Below are 17,270 nucleotides of genomic sequence, written 5' to 3'. Positions count from 1 at the left end.
CCTCACTCTCACCACCTTCATTCACTGAGGAAAGGTCGTATGAAGACATTACAAGAAAGAAGTCATCAGTAGTGCAAGGAGAGAGCTCTCAAAAGACACTGACCCTGCTGGCACTTTGATCTTGAACTTCCAGTCTCCAGAAGTCTAAGAAATAAATTCCTCTTGTTTAAACCCCCCAAACAATGGTATTTTGTTATGGTGCTTCAAGCCGACTGAGACAGTTTCTCCCATCAAAAATAAAACTAGGTAAGTGTGATTACTAGCTCTTATTTCCCATGACATAATTTCTTTTTCACTTTTTGGTCATGTCCTTATGGTAAATCATCTTCCTTCTAGTCATTGAGCTTTGGGAGATTTGGGAAACTTAAAGAAACCTGTAGACTACTTGTACCTTGGCTTCTAAATATTTGTTTGGTGACACAGCATCACCCATGTCACGGGCCCCAAGCAGATTTCTATGCTAGGAAATATCACAAAGTTTCCACAAACATGTTGCTGCACCACAATATTATATTATTTCCTTTTTTTTTTTTTTTCTAATCTCATCTTTATTTCACCACTATGGGGAAAATGAGCAGGAGGAAAGACCTTAAATACACTCTTATCTCCCCTAATAGTCCAAGAAGTTTATCTCTAAATTGGTACATTATGCTTCAAAAACTACCGATTTCAAGCTCTGTGACTCCACGACTTTTAGAAATTGGTCTCAGATATAAACCAATTATGTGGAAGGGGGAAAAGTGCGAACTAAGGCAAAATCATGCAGAAGTCCAGCTAATTTTGCCCTTAGAATGAATAGATATACACAGACGTAAATACAGAGAAAATGTGGATCTTCCTTAAATGTTTAAAGATGAATGTTCAGCTTTTTGGACATCCTAACCACTGTGTAAAAAGATAAACTCTGAAAAAGACTTTCTACCTTACAGAGTTGCTTTAAGCATTACATTATATAATACTTGTCTTTAAAACAATGCTGCCATAGCAGGTCATCAACAAGTGATCATTTATACTTCACATTTTCACATTTTAGACACTTTTATAAAATGAATCCCTTAGGGTTTGCCTTATAACCTAAGAATACACCAGATTCTTTGTATTTTCAATCAGTTCAGACATTTTCAATGTCTATTTTCCCTCCTCTTGGAGAAGATTAAGGTGAATGAGGGAATACTCTCTGGACGGGTTTGCACAGAGCCTGACGCGGGGCTTGAACTCATGAACGCAAGACCATGACCTGAGCCGAAGTCAGATGCTTAACCCACTGAGCCACCTAGGCACCCCTCTGGACAAGTTTTATTGCCCTTTAACAGTGGCTTAAGTTAGGGTATTATTATTATTATTATTACTTGTTTTTCTTTGATGTGCCTTTTCATTCCTTGTCAGGGAAGGGAGTGGGATACAGTGCAGATATCCTGGCCAAAGAATTTTGCTAAGAAGTTTGTGAGATAGGGCAGAGGCAACTAATTGTTTAGGTCACGTATCGGGGAGTGAGAGTCAGCAGGTGTAGAGGAAAGAGGGGAAAAGGGGGCCAGAAAGTAGCTTACTAGTGGTATAGCTGGAAGATCAGTGATGAAGCATGGTTAGAGACTGGTAAAAAGACAACTCAGTTATATGCAGACAGAACAACTGAGGCATTACTGCCCAGCAACTTGGAATATTAGGAAATGCATTTATGGGTCTGGCTAATGAGAGTGTCAGGCATTGTTAAACATGTCATTTGTTTTTTTTGTTTTTGGTTTTTGTTTTTAGCTGCAGCAGATGAGGTGAAGAGAGAGATGAACAAAGACAAAATTTCTCAGTTTGAAAGCAGAATTTAGAGGAAATGTAGGAGAACTAGGGATTGCTGGGTTGAAATATAAAACTGATTCCCATTTCCAACCCATAGAAGATTCATTGTGAGAAATGGCCTTTGCATAAAGATGTATTTGAGTCTATAGTTATAAAACCCTTTAAGATCTCAGAAAGACTTCAGTTGGTAGCTAATAGACTTCTAGTCAGTCCAGATGTTGTTTGAAATTTGAAAGTGTGTTGTCCCACAGCATTTTTATATGCTCAGAGTTATAGGGATCTGTTCCCCTCCTCCCTCCCCAAATTATGGATGTCACCTTTGGGGTATGACATCAATCCTAGTAAGATTCACGAAAATTTTAAGAGAATGGTACTGATGCAAACATTGGCTCTTTGGATCAAAAGGAACAGTATGTGGTTAAGAAATTTAAATAACAATAAAAAAGGCCTCTGGACCTTCAACCTTCCATGAAAAAGAAGCTGAGACAAGTACTCAGCCGAAAACACCAGCTACTTCTGATCAAAAAGGAGAACAGAAAAAAGGCCAGGGGGTGGAACCAAGATCTGAGACCAACGGATTCAGGAGTCACCCCCAGGCTGCAGCACAAGACCCTTATCAAGGAACAAGCCTTGTCCGCGTGAAGGAACACTGGTGATGGGTGCCCAACTGCTTTTCAGAATTACTGCAAAATCCTGACCACTACATGCTTCCCCTTCTTTACCTTTCATTTAAATATATATATTGTTAATTTTGGAGTAGTCTTCATATTTACTAGAAAGCTGCAAAGATAATACATAGAGTTCCCATGTACTCCTCATGCATGTTTCCCAGACTGTTAACATTTTACAAAACCATGAAGCATTTGTCTCAGCTAAGGAACCATATTGGTACATTGCCATTAATTAAAGTCTACAGTTTATTCAAGTTCCACTGCTTTTCCCCTCGTGTCCTCATTTCCCTACTGTCCTAAGGCTCTGTGTCGGGAAACTCCAAGATACCACAACACATTTCGCCAACACGTCTCCTTAGCTTCCTCTGCTGTGACGGTATCTTCATCTTTCTTTGCATTTGATAACCTTGATGGTTTTGAGGTCTGTTTAGAAGGTATTTTAAAGTCAAATTAGAGGTCTTTGACCCTCAATTTGGGCTTTTCTGGCGTTTTTCTTATGGTGGCACTGCTCCGGCCCTAATGGGATTGTCTAATGGAGAATCTGCCCGTTTCTCCAAGGAGCCCTGGTTCCCTCTACTGGATGATGGCATTGCGAACCAAGACCCAAGGGCTGGGTGTGCTCCCTGCTCCATTCTTACTGTTTTTTGAGCACAGGTGTCTACTGTGATTACTCTGCCCCCGTCTTACCATTTTATGTTGAGTGTGTAGCTGGACGATCACTTGTGCTTCTAGTTCACATCTTTCAGCATCAAAGGAAGCTGCCTCTAAGGAGCTTCCCCCACAATGAACTAGACCCTGGTCGTGAGGTCCCGGATTTTAAGCCAGGTGTCATGATTGGTGCGAGCCTTTGGGGTCTCTGGAGGAGAGTGAGCATATTCTTCATGTTGCCAGAACGTGAATAATTTGTGGCAGCACAGGTGGACTCTGGTATACTGTTTGATGGCCATGGCATTATTCACCTCCCTTTCACACAGTGGTTTTGGCGTTCCTCCCATCCACGGACGGAGTGCATTTCTCCTTTTGCTTGAAACCGGACTGGAGTTGTGGAAGTTACATGTTTCGAGCTCTTGAGTCAAGGCTTCCGGAGGGCTTGCGCCTGCTGCCTTCCTTCTCTTAGGATCCTGACACCACTAGGCTGATGAGAAGCACAAGTGCAGACCGCTTGGGTGAGGAAGCCCACTCACTGGGTACATCCCAGGTGAGCCCAGCCCCCAGCTCGCTCACCGGCTGAGTGCAGCAATATAGTGAGCCCAGGGGAGACCAGCAGAGTCCAGCCACTCACGCCATTGTGAGAAATGATAACTCAACCTTTTGGGGAGTAATTTGTTAAGAAGAAATGGATAATTAACATAGCACAGAAACTTGCTCGCAGACTGCTCAAAAGGTCATCTTTCTATTGATCCAAAATCTACTGCCCTGTAAGTTCTATTTGCCCAGGTCAGGGGTTTTCATAGGTCATGAAATGTAGTAAATTGTAATAGTGAGTTAAGAGTTGATTTCCTCTTTTTATATTACAGTAGTCCCCCTTCATCTGCAGTTTCACTTTCCCCGGTTTCAGTTACCAGTAGTCAAACGCTGTCCGGAAGCAGAACCTCCTCCTTCAGAAGGTCAAGAGTAGCAAACACCACATCACGATGCCGCCGTTGTTCACTTCTCTGCATATTATCAGGTAGGCATTTATCATTTCGTTGCATCCCAAGAAGGGTGAGTACATACAATAAGATATTTTGAGAGAGAGGCCACATTCAAATAATCTTCATTACAATGTATTGTTACAATTGTTCTATTTTATTATTAGTTGTTGTTAATCTCTTACTGTGCCTACTTCTTCAATTAAACTTTATTATAGGTATGTATGCATAGGAAAAAACCAAAATCTATAGGATTTGGTGTTATCCGTGGTTCCAGGAACCTGCTGGGGGTGTTGGGACATATCTCCCATTGATAAGGCGGGGGGGATACTGTATAGTATTTTTACTGAAGACATATGAAATTAGTGCTTTCCTAGAACAGAAAGTTGTATCAGTAGACATATTGAGAACTGTCACAAATTGGCAAGGTATTGGGAATTGAAGGTTCTGATTCCCCCACCCTCACCCCCCACCCCCGCCCCCGGCCAGACGGCACCTTAGAGATACCTTCTGACTCCACCTGAAAGTAGAGATTAGTTCTCTAGGAGGTCAGGTTAGGAAAGTGCAAGTGTAATTGTGATTAAAAACTGGCAAGTTTAAATTGTTCAACAGAGACAGCAACTTTCTCATGAGGAAAGTTCTATTTACGTTTCCAAATTTACGTCAAGTCACTGACCTTGTGCAGCCTGGCCTTGGGTCTTCTAAAGATAGATGCCAACTTCTTTTCTTTAGTTGATTCCTAGGTTTTTAATATCTTCATATAGTTTTAGTGTTGCTAGATTGACCATTTTATTCATCCCTTCAACAAACACATATTAACTATAACAGTTAATGGGGCAAGAATACAATAATAATTCCTACATAGCCCATGCTTTTAAAAGCATATAAATGAACAATTTAGTAAAATATTACTAAAAATATTTAGTAAATATTAGAGGAAAAAACAAGTGGGCATCTAATGTACACTGGATGAATTGCAATAAAGAATCTAAATCTGTTTTTGATGTCTGACTACTGCTGACAGCTTTTAAGCCTTACATCTCACTCCCTCCCTTTTGCCCCACATCTGGGCAAGCTGATAAGAAAGCTTGGTGCTTCCTCCTTTGTTGTGGGAAGTTCAACCTTTTCCCTAGCCACACCCCCTAACCACCACAAAAATCTCAGACTGGTCTCCTTCCCCTGATCTCTCAAATCATTTTTGACCAGCTTGGGAGGCCTGCCCTGTTCTCCCCAGAAAGCTGATTATTAAGTAAATAAACTTTTTAAAATCCTCTTGGTGCCTGTGTGGCATCATCAGGCTTGAACCAAATTTCGGGTGAGGGTAGCCATCTCGTCTCTAGAGAATGACCACAAAATAGGTGCTCACAGAGGGTAAGATTATAATTAGGATTTTAAGAAGGACACAGTGGTTGAGTATGAAAAGCAAAGAAAATCAGTAAGAGGAGGATTGAAAAGTAGCCACTAAGTTTGGGAATTTGGAAGTGAATGAGGATTTTTTTTCCAGAATCCTCTAAAAGTGTGATGGGGAAAACAAGTCAGATTGCAGACGCAAGAGATGAACAAGTCGAGGCAGCAAATGTTGACTACCGTTTCAACAAATTGGAGTGGAGATTATTCAGGGATGCGGAAGCTGAGCAGTAAGAAAAGGCAGAAAAGGAAGCCTGGCCAAGTGAGGACTGTTTTTTGGTTTTTGGTTTTTGGTTTTTTTTTTTTTTTTTTTTTTTTTTTTTGAGGGAAGGAAATACGACAACAAGGATTTCTTTATAGACTAGGGTTACATGCAATCAAATAAAAGAGGTTGAAGACACTGGAAAGAGGGATTAATCAATAGAACAAGGTGGAAAAGCAAAGTGAAAGTTTTGATTAAAAAAAAGAAAAGAAATGAACAAAGCAAGGTGGGGAGGAGAAAAACTCCATTTGACAGATTTAATATTGACTAAAAGAAAATCCATCCGGTGATGTTCAAACAATACAAGTATGTAAGTGTTTGATGTATGTATCTTTAGGTGGCCAGGCTCAGTAGGAAATTGATAGAGAAAATGCATAATGGTTGCTAAAGGTGGAGGCATGGTTACCTCCGGAAGATCCATAGGAATGGGATTTAGAAGGGAGATTAAGGTTGTAGTGAGAGTTGAAAATGCTGGAAAACAGGGATGGCAGAATCCCTGAGCACAGAGAAGTGAAAGCATTGACAGGGAGCTCTAAGCCCCACCTCGGGCTAGAGACTGGAAATTATCAGAGACACCAATCTGCAGAAATGTGATCACCTTTCAGCTACCTTCTTTGGATTACCCAACAATCTGGTGGTCTGTGTATACCGCAAGGGTTGGGGTCCAGGATGTCAAGACCACACACATTAGATACCCCTTCGGTTTGACCCAGACTGCAAGCACTTTTTCTAACAATTATTACGTCCTGTTTCATTTCACCTTCTCTTTCCCTCACACTGGCATCAACTTGGACGGTTGGCCCTGGGCAAGTGAGACATCGTGCAGTGGGACCCCCTCCTCACAGATCCACCGGGACCTGGGTTACAGAATCTTGTTACTAACATTTACTTTAGCACAATTTCTGATTTCCTTTTTTTTTTTTTTTTATTGTGAGATGGAGTCCAAATACATAGCTTATTAATTTTCGATCTTCCAAATATGTAGGGCAATTAAATCTATTGACCATAGAAAGAGGATGACTTCAAAAGTAGATGAGGAATGTACTACAGTTAAGCACCTTGCAGAAAAATGAAACCCGAAGACATACATTCACCCATCTGGCAGTGATTCATAATTGAATATTATTTTCTCTCTAGTTATGATGGTTTACATCAGCCTCAATCCCTGAACTGAAAGTAGCTGAGTAATATTGCTGGCACCGTCTTTTTATCCCAGTTCCGTACGTGCAGAATAAAAGGTTTAACTATAATTCACTCTGGTAGCATTACACAGGGAATTTCAATGAAGGTGTTGAAAGAAAATAATTACCCATGGAGCCTGAGGCTAGAAGGGAAATCTCTCTCTCTCTCTCTCCCTCTTTTACAATATGTTTCTAATGGCTATGCGTGAGGAGCAACCTGGAGGATGGGGCCATTTTCTCACATGACTGCATCAGAATCTGTCAAATACGGTATAAATTTGTGAAACGGGAAGGAGACTAACATTTTTCTTGATGAAGGATATTAAATACAAACTTCCGGTCTTAGGAAATTCACCCAGGAATATATGAATAGGGATCGCACGTTTCAGATACTTTCTGACTCTGACAAACTCATATTGATCAAAAGCTGTGGTGACTTTGACATGGTCCTCTGCCACGTGACCTAACTATACGCCCAGTCCCGGTTGCTTAGGAACAGCAACATAGATCCACTGGGTATACATACCGACCAATGCACAAGCCCAAACAGAGCAAGTGATGAACATGTACGTGCCTAACGGAGCACAGGGTGTCTTTCAACTACCAGACTCAGGATAGCCTTTGTGACTGTAATTCCAAACTGTAGGTTGCAAAACTAAAGCAGATGATTGTTAAAAATCCTTACTTCCAAGCCCACCTCAAAGAAACTCTGACTCCCTAGGTCTTGAATAAATGTGCTTGAATCTGCATATTTAGCCAATACTCATGGCGATTCTGGATCACATTTCAACTAAGGTTTAAGAGAAAGCTGGAACCATCATCTGATTGGTTTTAATTGATTAAAACTCTACCCTGTGGAGTGAGACCCTTACTACTTCAGTATTTTCATTGGCAGTATGGAGAGAGGCAACTGAAGAAAAGAAAAGGTTTACACAAGACAGGAATTGTATGTCAATCCTGTTTTTGGCAGTCGTGCTGCTATTCTCAAATTTTAATTCCAGAGCCAAAGCAAAAGGCATAGGTCCAAGCCCCAGGAAAATCTGCTATGTGGAAAGAATTGTTTGGCTTCATGAACCCCACTTCCACTGTGTGTGTGTCTTCGGGGTGAGGGGCAAGGAGGGCCCTGGTCATCCAAGAATGCTGGGGGCATATCGCTTAGCCCCCAACATCACTGTTTGGTCCCCCTTACCACACCAGCCTGCATCCTAACACCACACCCCCACTCCCAACCTTGCCCTCAGCGGCACCCTGAGCTCCAAATAATTTCTAACCAGCCTTCCTCATCAAAATTATGACTTAAGCCTTATAAGCTGATTAGATGAACTGGTCCTTCCTAAGGCTAGCACAACGCATGGCAATGGCTTACATGTATCTTTCCTTTCTTATCACTATAATGGATGACTCATGATAAGAACTTCAGACCCCGTGAAAGATAGGTGAAGCAAATAACTGGATTCAGGAGACATCAAGATACTCCTGAAATCATACCCACCATAGGGTTAATCATGTCAGCCAACCTCTTCCTCGTATACGCACTACCTGTGCAAACCTGCCCTCACCCTCCGTTTTTCTTTCTCCTCCAAACCTATCTACTGCCTGGGCATTATTTTCCCTGCCCTCCCTTCCCTGCACTCTCTCAGGCTTTGTTAGCCTAAGTAAAGGCACCTTTATTTAAACACTAAGTCGCTTACTACAAATTTAAGAAATTAGGGAAGCTTGGGTACCCTGTAGGATATAAATCAAAGAGTAAGGAAGTGTAGACACAGGGGTCTTAAATATGGAAGTTGATCTGGAAAACACATTATAGTCTCAAAGAGGCTCTCTCTTTCCTTACTTTTCTATCCTCACAAAGGCAGAAATTACTTCAAAACCAAGAAGGAAAAAAAAAGCTAGAAGCAAAGGAAATCATGATAGAACTCTAGTTTTATTTTTATTTCTTTTTTATTGAAGCATCTTTTTTTTTTTACCGTATCAATTAGTAGGTATATATTCTTACTGGAATTATTAATTAGCCAGTTTATAAATGTGGCCATAAGAACCAGAGGCTCCAAATAGGAAAAATACTACTACCAAGCTTCCTATACTTAATAGAGAGAGTGATCTTTTATAATTTAGAACCACACGGAGACACATTTGAACAAAATGACCTTCCTGTTGCTAAATCAATACAAAGTAAGGATTTGTATATAAGGACTTCTCTGATGGAGATCATTTCAGAGCACTTAGCTAGTTTGTAGTAACCTAGCATCCTTTCCTTCTTAAAAAAAAAAAAAAAATCAACAACAACAACAAAAACCAAAACAAAAAAAACAAAAAAACCAAAATGGAGCCCTCTCACTGAAGTTAGCATCTGAACTGCTCTGTGCCAGTCTCTGTGACAACTGGTAGAATCATGCATGTCTCTGAATTTTCTTTAAAGCAATATGATAGCTAAAGGAAAATTAAGTAATTCAATTCTGTCTTCTGTAACTAGATGGCTAGTCATTAGGATCCATCATCAAAATATACGGCTCAACTTCTGAACAGCCACTGGTACATTGCAAACCCATTTCTGACCACTTCACTCAGAACCTTATCTAAGTGGCCAAATATTGTTAGTAATGTCTATGCTGACCTACTGTCCCTAGTACTGGAATTCTTTGTTCATGATTATCATGTTTTTGATGCAAAAACATTACATTATATTAAACACAAAATTCTACTAAGCCTGTTTGTCAGACATAAAAAAGGAAAATTTTAAATGTACAAGAAATATGTAACTTCCTGCTATGGTATGAATTGTGTCCCCTCCCCAAACTTCGTATGTTAAAGCCCTAGCCCCCAATGTGAGATATGGTATTTGGAGATAGGGACTATAAGGAGGTAATAACAGTTAAATGAGGTCATAAAGCATAAAGGTGAGGTCCTAAGCTTATAGGATTACTGTCCTTATAAAAAAAAGATACCAGAGAGCATGCTCTCTCTCCACGTTGTGAGCAAGAAAGTGGCCATTTGCAAGCCAATAAAAGAGCTCTCAAAAAGAAACTGGCACCTTGATCCTTATCTTCTCAGCCTACAGAAATTTAAGAGATAAACGCCTGTATGTTAAGCCCGGCAGGACTAAGACACTCCCATTAGTCACTGTTCCTGCCACCCTAAGGACACAGCACCCACTTTCTGCTATACTTCCTATCCTCTTTCCTTGCTGCATTCTAATTATTAGCACATATTATCATCAAACTTACGATAAGTGTATTTTAAGTTTATCCATTTACTTCCTGTTTTCCCTTGTTAGAATGTAAGTTCCATGAGGACAGGGATTTCTTTGTTTTATTCCCTGCTGTGTCTTTTTTTTTTTTTTTAATTTTTTTTTTTCAACGTTTTTTATTTATTTTTGGGACAGAGAGAGACAGAGCATGAATCGGGGAGGGGCAGAGAGAGAGGGAAACACAGAATCGGAAACAGGCTCCAGGCTCCGAGCCATCAGCCCAGAGCCTGATGCGGGGCTCGAACTCAAGGACCGCGAGATCGTGACCTGGCTGAAGTCGACGCTTAACCGACTGCGCCACCCAGGCGCCCCCCTGCTGTGTCTTCAATACCTAGAAGCATGCCTTCTCTTCTTGTCTTTGGAGCAGTAACCTTTAAAATACTAAGGAATACTAGGAGCACTAGAATGGCTCAGTTGGTTAAAGCTTCTGACTCCTGATTTTGGCTCCGGTCATCGTCCCTCAGTTCGTGGGTTCAAGCCCCATATCGGACTCTGCACGGACCCTGTGAAGCCTGCTTAGGATTCTCTGTCTCTCTCCCTCTCTCTCTGCCCCTCCTGTTCTCGCTCTCTCTCTCAAAATAAATAAACAAACTTGAAAAAAGATAAAAAAAATAAAATGCTAAGGAATACTGAACTTGGAGTGCTGGAATACTAGAAATAGTATAAAACACCAGAAACTCAGGAAAGACAAACAACAGCATATAAAGGAAGAACCCAAACAAATAAAAAAATTAACATATACATATACACATTAAAATTAGAACATAAAAGATGTAAACCTGGTCAAAGAGGATCGTGCAAATGTTGTCTTGCAGCAAAAAGTACCCTTATTAGCAGTCCATAAATTAAAGCATAATATCTTACAATCCTACGTTGATATTTTATAAGAACAAATTACCAAGAACAATAGATACTTCCAGGAATTTTCAACACATGGTGGTCAGTCTAAGAAAGCAATATGTATTATTTGCTTTGCAGGAGAGTAAATACTTGGAAATAATGGACACAGATCCAGTCAAGCATAATAGTTATCATATTTCAATTTATTTCCATGTAAATTGGTTGTTACATGCTGAGTTAGTACAAAGAATTATAAAAGAGATGATTAAACGCATTGAAAAATATAGAAAAATAAGTGCAGCATATTAGACTACATGATTTTTAACTAAAAATCTTTGGATTATGAAGGCACCACTGAACTCACTTGAAATCTGGCAACAAACTCCCACAGAATACAGAACGTGCATTTCTAAGGCATATGTATGTTCAACAACATACTAATATATTTTGGTAACCACTAAATGTCAAACATTATCCATACAGGGTATTAACACATTAATGTTTTCATTAAAAAAGAAAGATCTCTTTCCTCATTACATTACGCATTTATAGAATAGAGAGCTGTCAAATAAATTATTGCAAAGTAGTTCAAGCTAGACCTTATAACACTTGAATCATATAATCGGGGGCAAATAACCTTTAAAATGAAAGATAAATGGTAAAATTTAAGGGCATTTAATTTGCATAAATGTAATGTTAACGGTCTTTTCCTGGTTTCATATTTTATGCTTAATTTATATATGTCACTCTATTGGGTCCTTAACACTCTTATAGGTCAGTTTTAATTTTTTCGAATTTTATTTTACCAGAATAAGTAATATGGAAGTAGTTTATCATATATAAAAAATAAGGTGATCTCATAAAAATAATTTAGCACAACTAGAAACATTCTAGCATCAAGATAATTTTATAGTTCCTTTGTTAACGCTTGCTTTGAAATAAATATGTATATTTTAGAATCTTGTGTGTATAAAACCAGAAGTCAACTTTGGGCTGTCAGAACTCAATTGCAAGGAATTCTTCCATGTTAACGGTCATTGCGACCTTGGTATGCAGAAGAAGACTTGGAACAAAGAGCTTTACAGGGTGTATGGTTTCATCTTCCTTTACTTTAAAAATAATATTAGCATTTGACACTCAAGTTATTGGCTTTAAAGTTTTATCTATTAAACTTCTAGTATAAACATAGAAATGCATTCAAATACACCTGCCCAGACAGTATTGCATCAGCTTTAACAATAAAATAGAACAATCCACCCACTGATTAACCATAATGATTTGAAGGGCATCCATGGTCCATAATCTCTAACAAATTATAAAATTCCTGCAGTGCATGAATTTAATTATAGGCCAAAGCTACAGAGCAAAATATTGATTCAGACACAGCAAAAATATTTTTTCTTTTCTTAACTTTCCTTGACTTATGTTTACACGCCAACACCAATGGATTTCGGATGGTAAAAGCTGCCACCATCCACCATTGGAATAATTTAAATGGACAAAACAGAGTGAAATTCCTTTCTCTAAGGACATTTTCCTTCTAATTCTTACCCCCTCTTTTTCTTGGAACCATATTTGATGAGAATGAAGGTTGGCCTCACTCATTTTGATCCAAATTAGTGATGAAAAGATTGAGGCTTCCTTTGGGACAAAGACTTTTCTTTTTAGTTCATGTCAACCAAAAAAACTGAAATTGAAATGGTAGGGTAAGTTATGAGATTCACAACATTTATTATTCCCTTTCATTTTAACGCATTGTGCTACCTATGATTTAATGTGAAAATTAAGGGCCATGTGAACGTTTACCACACATTTGTTAGGGACCATTACATCACTTGGCAGGGAGTTGAAGTTTCATACAGATGCCCACAAAAATACCCAAATGGCCAGTCTTTAAATTTTGTTTTCACCCTATTTTTCGAATGCACTTTAAAGTGCCTGCCTCTTTGTTACACTGGCAATTTCAAGAACAGTTACCACACTTTCAAATGTAGGCATAATTATATACCTAGACCTATCTTTGAAAATGAGTTTCTTCATAAGTGTATCAAATCACCTGATAAAAATATGAACCTCTGTAATTGTATGTGATTGCAGATATATATACAAGCATGAAAATGATAATTCATTCAGGTCACCCTGGCCTGTGGTGTTTGTCAATTACCCTGCTGATTTGGTAGATTTACAGATAATCACATATCCAAGTCCTACTCTAACAAAAGAAAAACATCCTATGGAGACCTCTCTATCTATCTATCTATCTATCTATCTATCTATCTGGAGAGAAGGAGATAAATGTATTATATTGATTGTATCTCTGAAACAGGAAAGTCCCAAATTACTACAGTTAATTGTATTAGAATAGGACAAAGCTATTCTACTGGTGGTATTTATTTTCTCATCTAAAAATCATATTTGTGAAAAAGTATAAAATATGCAACTTCCATATGCTCTGGCTCCAACAAAACCTAAGGTAAAACAGAGACTTTCTGGGGTTGGAATGCAGAAATTTGGGCTAAGCATTTCCAATATTCGTAGTAAAACGGACTAATTTCGAGAACTTGGTCATTGGGATACCAGTTATCTTGAAAATAATGCTGAAGACCTCCTTTCATGGAAAGATATGGAGAACAATGGATTCTAGTTTGTCATTTATTTTTGTTTGACTTCATCTCTGTGAATTTCATATCATATTGTATAAAGAAACATTTAATCTTATTGATGTTTAATGGCCTTTTTATGTTTTTGGAGGGGAAAATGACACATTAGCTAAGTTGTTTTATGTATTAGTTACAGATGATACTGGGTTTTTACAAATGGCTTGCAAATGCTCTAAATCTCTTATGACAAAGTATTTCTCAGTTTTACAAGTTAACTTACAACAAAACAGACATAAAACAACACAAAATACCGTGGCAAAGGAAATAAATTCGTATTTGCCTCTCAGTACAGAAAAAACTAAATGCATACCAATTTTTACAAAATAACTATACGATAACCTACTTACTAACAAAGATTAAGGAAATTTCCTGGTGAATCTTGACCAGTGGCTACGCAGTTATTAAGTCACATGGTACTTATAGTAGAGGTCATCTGTAGGATCTCAGCAACAAAAAAGGGTGTGCAAAATGTCAGAGTATGGCCTCTTCAGGGCAGTTGCTAAGACAAGAGCTGTACTGTAGCAACAGGGTCTCAGACTTCACTGTGATCGCTGAGTTTGCTCAAATTCTAAAATAGGAGAGGAAGAAAAAAGGACATGTTCGACTCCTAAATTGCTACCACAATCAAAGAATAGTAGCAACTCATGCAAGCTGCCCAGCCAAGTTAAGCAGATAGACATTCTACCACACATCAGAGTACAGCGGTTTAAAGCTCCAAGTCCAAGGTCAGACTGCTGACGTCAAAACCAGCTCTCCCACTTACAAGTGGTATCACTTCCAGCTAGGCCTAAGTTTGCTCATTTCTAAAAACAGGTTAAATAATAGTATCTACAGGACGCCTGGGTGGCTCAGTCAGTTGGGCGTCCAACTTCAGCTCAGGTCATGATCTCACAGTTTGTGAGTTCGAGCCCCACGTCAGGCTCAGTGCTGACAGCTCAGAGCCTGGAGCTTGCCTTAGATTCTCTGTCTCCCTCTCTCTCTTCCCCTCCCCTGCTCAAGCTCTGTCTCTGTCTCAAAAATAAATAAAAACATTAAAAAAAAATAATAGTATCTACGTTCCAGATCTAATGAATTAATACAGGTAAAGCTCTTAGGATATTTCTGGAATATAATGAATATTCAATAAATGTTAGGTGTATAATAATAGTAATAATAATAATTGTGTTATTATTATTATTTTACAAATACATACTGTTCTGACTGAATATAATAGGGATGACTCTGGGAAGCACCAAATGCTGTTCTAGGGATGACGGAAAGCAAAATGATTCAAAGCTAATGAAAAATTGCAGGATGTCAAAGCTTTGGGAACAGTTCTAAAACTAACCATAAAGGCCAGTATTTGGAAGATAATTTTGACACTTCATATCATGGGAGCGCTGGACTCTGCAAATAATATTTCCAAAGATGGCAATATGAACTGAGAGGCAAGGGTATCGGAGCAGAAAAAAAAGCCATAAGGCTAAGTCCAAAGTATTAGCATTCGACAGAGGTGGATTCAAATTCCCAGGATCATGGATCCTGGAAGAAGCATTTATTTTATAAGCAAGTAGAATGCACTTCATAGGTGATTCCCAAATCCTCTAAACAGTGATATTGTTAGAAGACCCAAATTATTAAACAATGTTCATGACTGATCCAAGTAAGGAATGGAAACATCCCTTTGCTGTAGCAGAGGACTCTGAGAGGGAGAAAATTATAATATATTTTCTATACCACTGGGGTAATAGGTTAATATAAAAAAATGCAAAGCCCTTGATTCTACATTCTGATTTTTCTTATAACTCCTGAATGCCAACTTGCGTGGCTCACCTTATTTGAACAGATGTTACTTAAAGCGGCAGATACTGATTCAAAAGAAACTGGATTCTCTGAGTCTGGGTTTCCACAGTACTTCATTGCTTTTATCAAGGAAGCTACAAGAAAACACAAGTAATGTAAAGATAGAGTAGCAGAAGGATCATGTTCAATGCCAGCCAAGAATCCTCCCTTACCTGTGCAATGGGCTAATGATATTTCCACACTCCTGTTCTTACAGTCCATGTAAACCTGGAAGAATTAAAATAGTATACCCACAATTAGTTCATCATAGCAGGCAGGAAAGAAAAAGGCGGACTTAAGACAAAAGAGTATCTAGTTTAAAAGAAAAAAAAAAAAAGCCAATATTTATGATGTCAGACCACCAGAGGGAGGCATTGTTACACAGTCAGGCATCCCCTGACAAACTTGTAAAAGAGACTGCCTTAGCCAACTAAGATTAATGCACTAGGGTATTTAACCTTTACTGCAACTAAGCTTGGCTACTTATATTTTCATTTAATAAATGAAACATCATTTAATAAAAATTAAAAGACCACATTTGATTCCCTTTAAGAATGATATAAAATTGTTCTCAACCTTCTCTTATCGGAAGGACCCATTTACAAAAGGGATGAACACTGCTGACCCACTGCTTAGTTTAATATTTTACAACAATTTGTGCATATTCATGTACTCTCAGATCCCATGTATGGATGGAGAACTGAGAACCAAAATAATCGAAGGCCAATTTTATTGCCCAACTTCCATTTTTAAAAGTCCATCAAGTTGAGAGATCCTAACTAATTTGGTTGGTGTACTTTAGAGTCTTGCCTCATTCAGGTCCTAGGAAATATCAGGTAGGAACACCTTACTGAAGGCTCTCATTTTAAATTCACCCAGACCAAAGTCAGCCCATGAAACTCAGTGACAATAAATTGAGAAGTTTTAGCAACTCTAGGATGGATTTGGTTATGTAATAGAGATATATCTTACATATAAAATATAGAAAGTTGCATTTACAACACATAAGAATATGCATGATATATCCAAAAATATTCCCTTATATGATTCCAGAAGTAAGCAGTTATATTTTAGAACAACTGTAGAATAATGGCGGATGTGTCACTCTGAGCATGAAAAAACAAGTAAACAAACAAACTATATGTGGATTGAGACTTTGCCATTGAGTAAATGGCTCCTGTTTTTGTAAGTGAAAAGGATTAATTCAAGGTGACTGGTCAGTGTTTGACTTTTTCTGGAGCGCAGGAGGCACACACACATTGCTGCAGGTGGTTTGTTGATGTTGATAAACATAATCACTGACCTTCCTCATGTCCTAAGCAGAAGAATAAATAGAACTTGCTCCATTTCCTTCAACCTGTATAACTCCTAGGGGAATGTTCCTACCACTGCAGTGACTAAGGAAATAATCCAGGAATGGTAGGAAGTGGGAAGACACGCAGGCATGGCTCAAGAGACTCTGCGGCTCTTTACTCTGGACCCTCTTTCAGTGGCTGGAACTATGAAATGATATTAGTCACAAGGATATTATTTGCATTTTAAGAAATGACTTTTCAAAATGAGAACAAATTATAACAGCTAGAATTACTGAGTACTTATTAATTTCTAGAAACTTGGCTGTGTGCTTTCTTTGCAATACATCATTGCTAAGCTTTGCAACTTCATGAAGTGGGTATTTCTACTTCCAGTTCACAGAAAAGCAAATGCTTAGGCCCAGATCGTGCAACTAGCTATATGGCTAATATTTGGATAGGACTTA

At 38.6% G+C, this 17,270-nt stretch overlaps 1 protein-coding gene across 3 annotated transcripts in view; it reads right to left on the bottom strand.

The window, feature by feature from the left end:
* Positions 1-11,212: 11,212 nt before the first annotated feature.
* Positions 11,213-17,270, bottom strand: part of SLC26A7 (solute carrier family 26 member 7) — a 166,354-nt gene continuing 160,296 nt past the window's right edge. For all 3 annotated transcript variants that reach the window (XM_053896518.1, XM_053896517.1, XM_019453436.2), the window contains exons 17-19: positions 15,685-15,739; positions 15,503-15,606; positions 11,213-14,258 (exon numbers count right to left, since the gene is read on the bottom strand). In XM_053896518.1, coding sequence (XP_053752493.1) covers positions 14,223-14,258; positions 15,503-15,606; positions 15,685-15,739 — 195 coding nt within the window. In that variant the 3' untranslated portion in view covers positions 11,213-14,222. The remainder of the gene's footprint in view (positions 14,259-15,502; positions 15,607-15,684; positions 15,740-17,270) is intronic.

Source organism: Panthera pardus, unplaced genomic scaffold, assembly GCF_024362965.1.
Source record: "Panthera pardus isolate Hobbes unplaced genomic scaffold, ASM2436296v1 HiC_scaffold_7, whole genome shotgun sequence".
NCBI lineage: Eukaryota > Metazoa > Chordata > Mammalia > Carnivora > Felidae > Panthera > Panthera pardus.
This window is presented reverse-complemented; position numbering and strand designations above follow the sequence as displayed.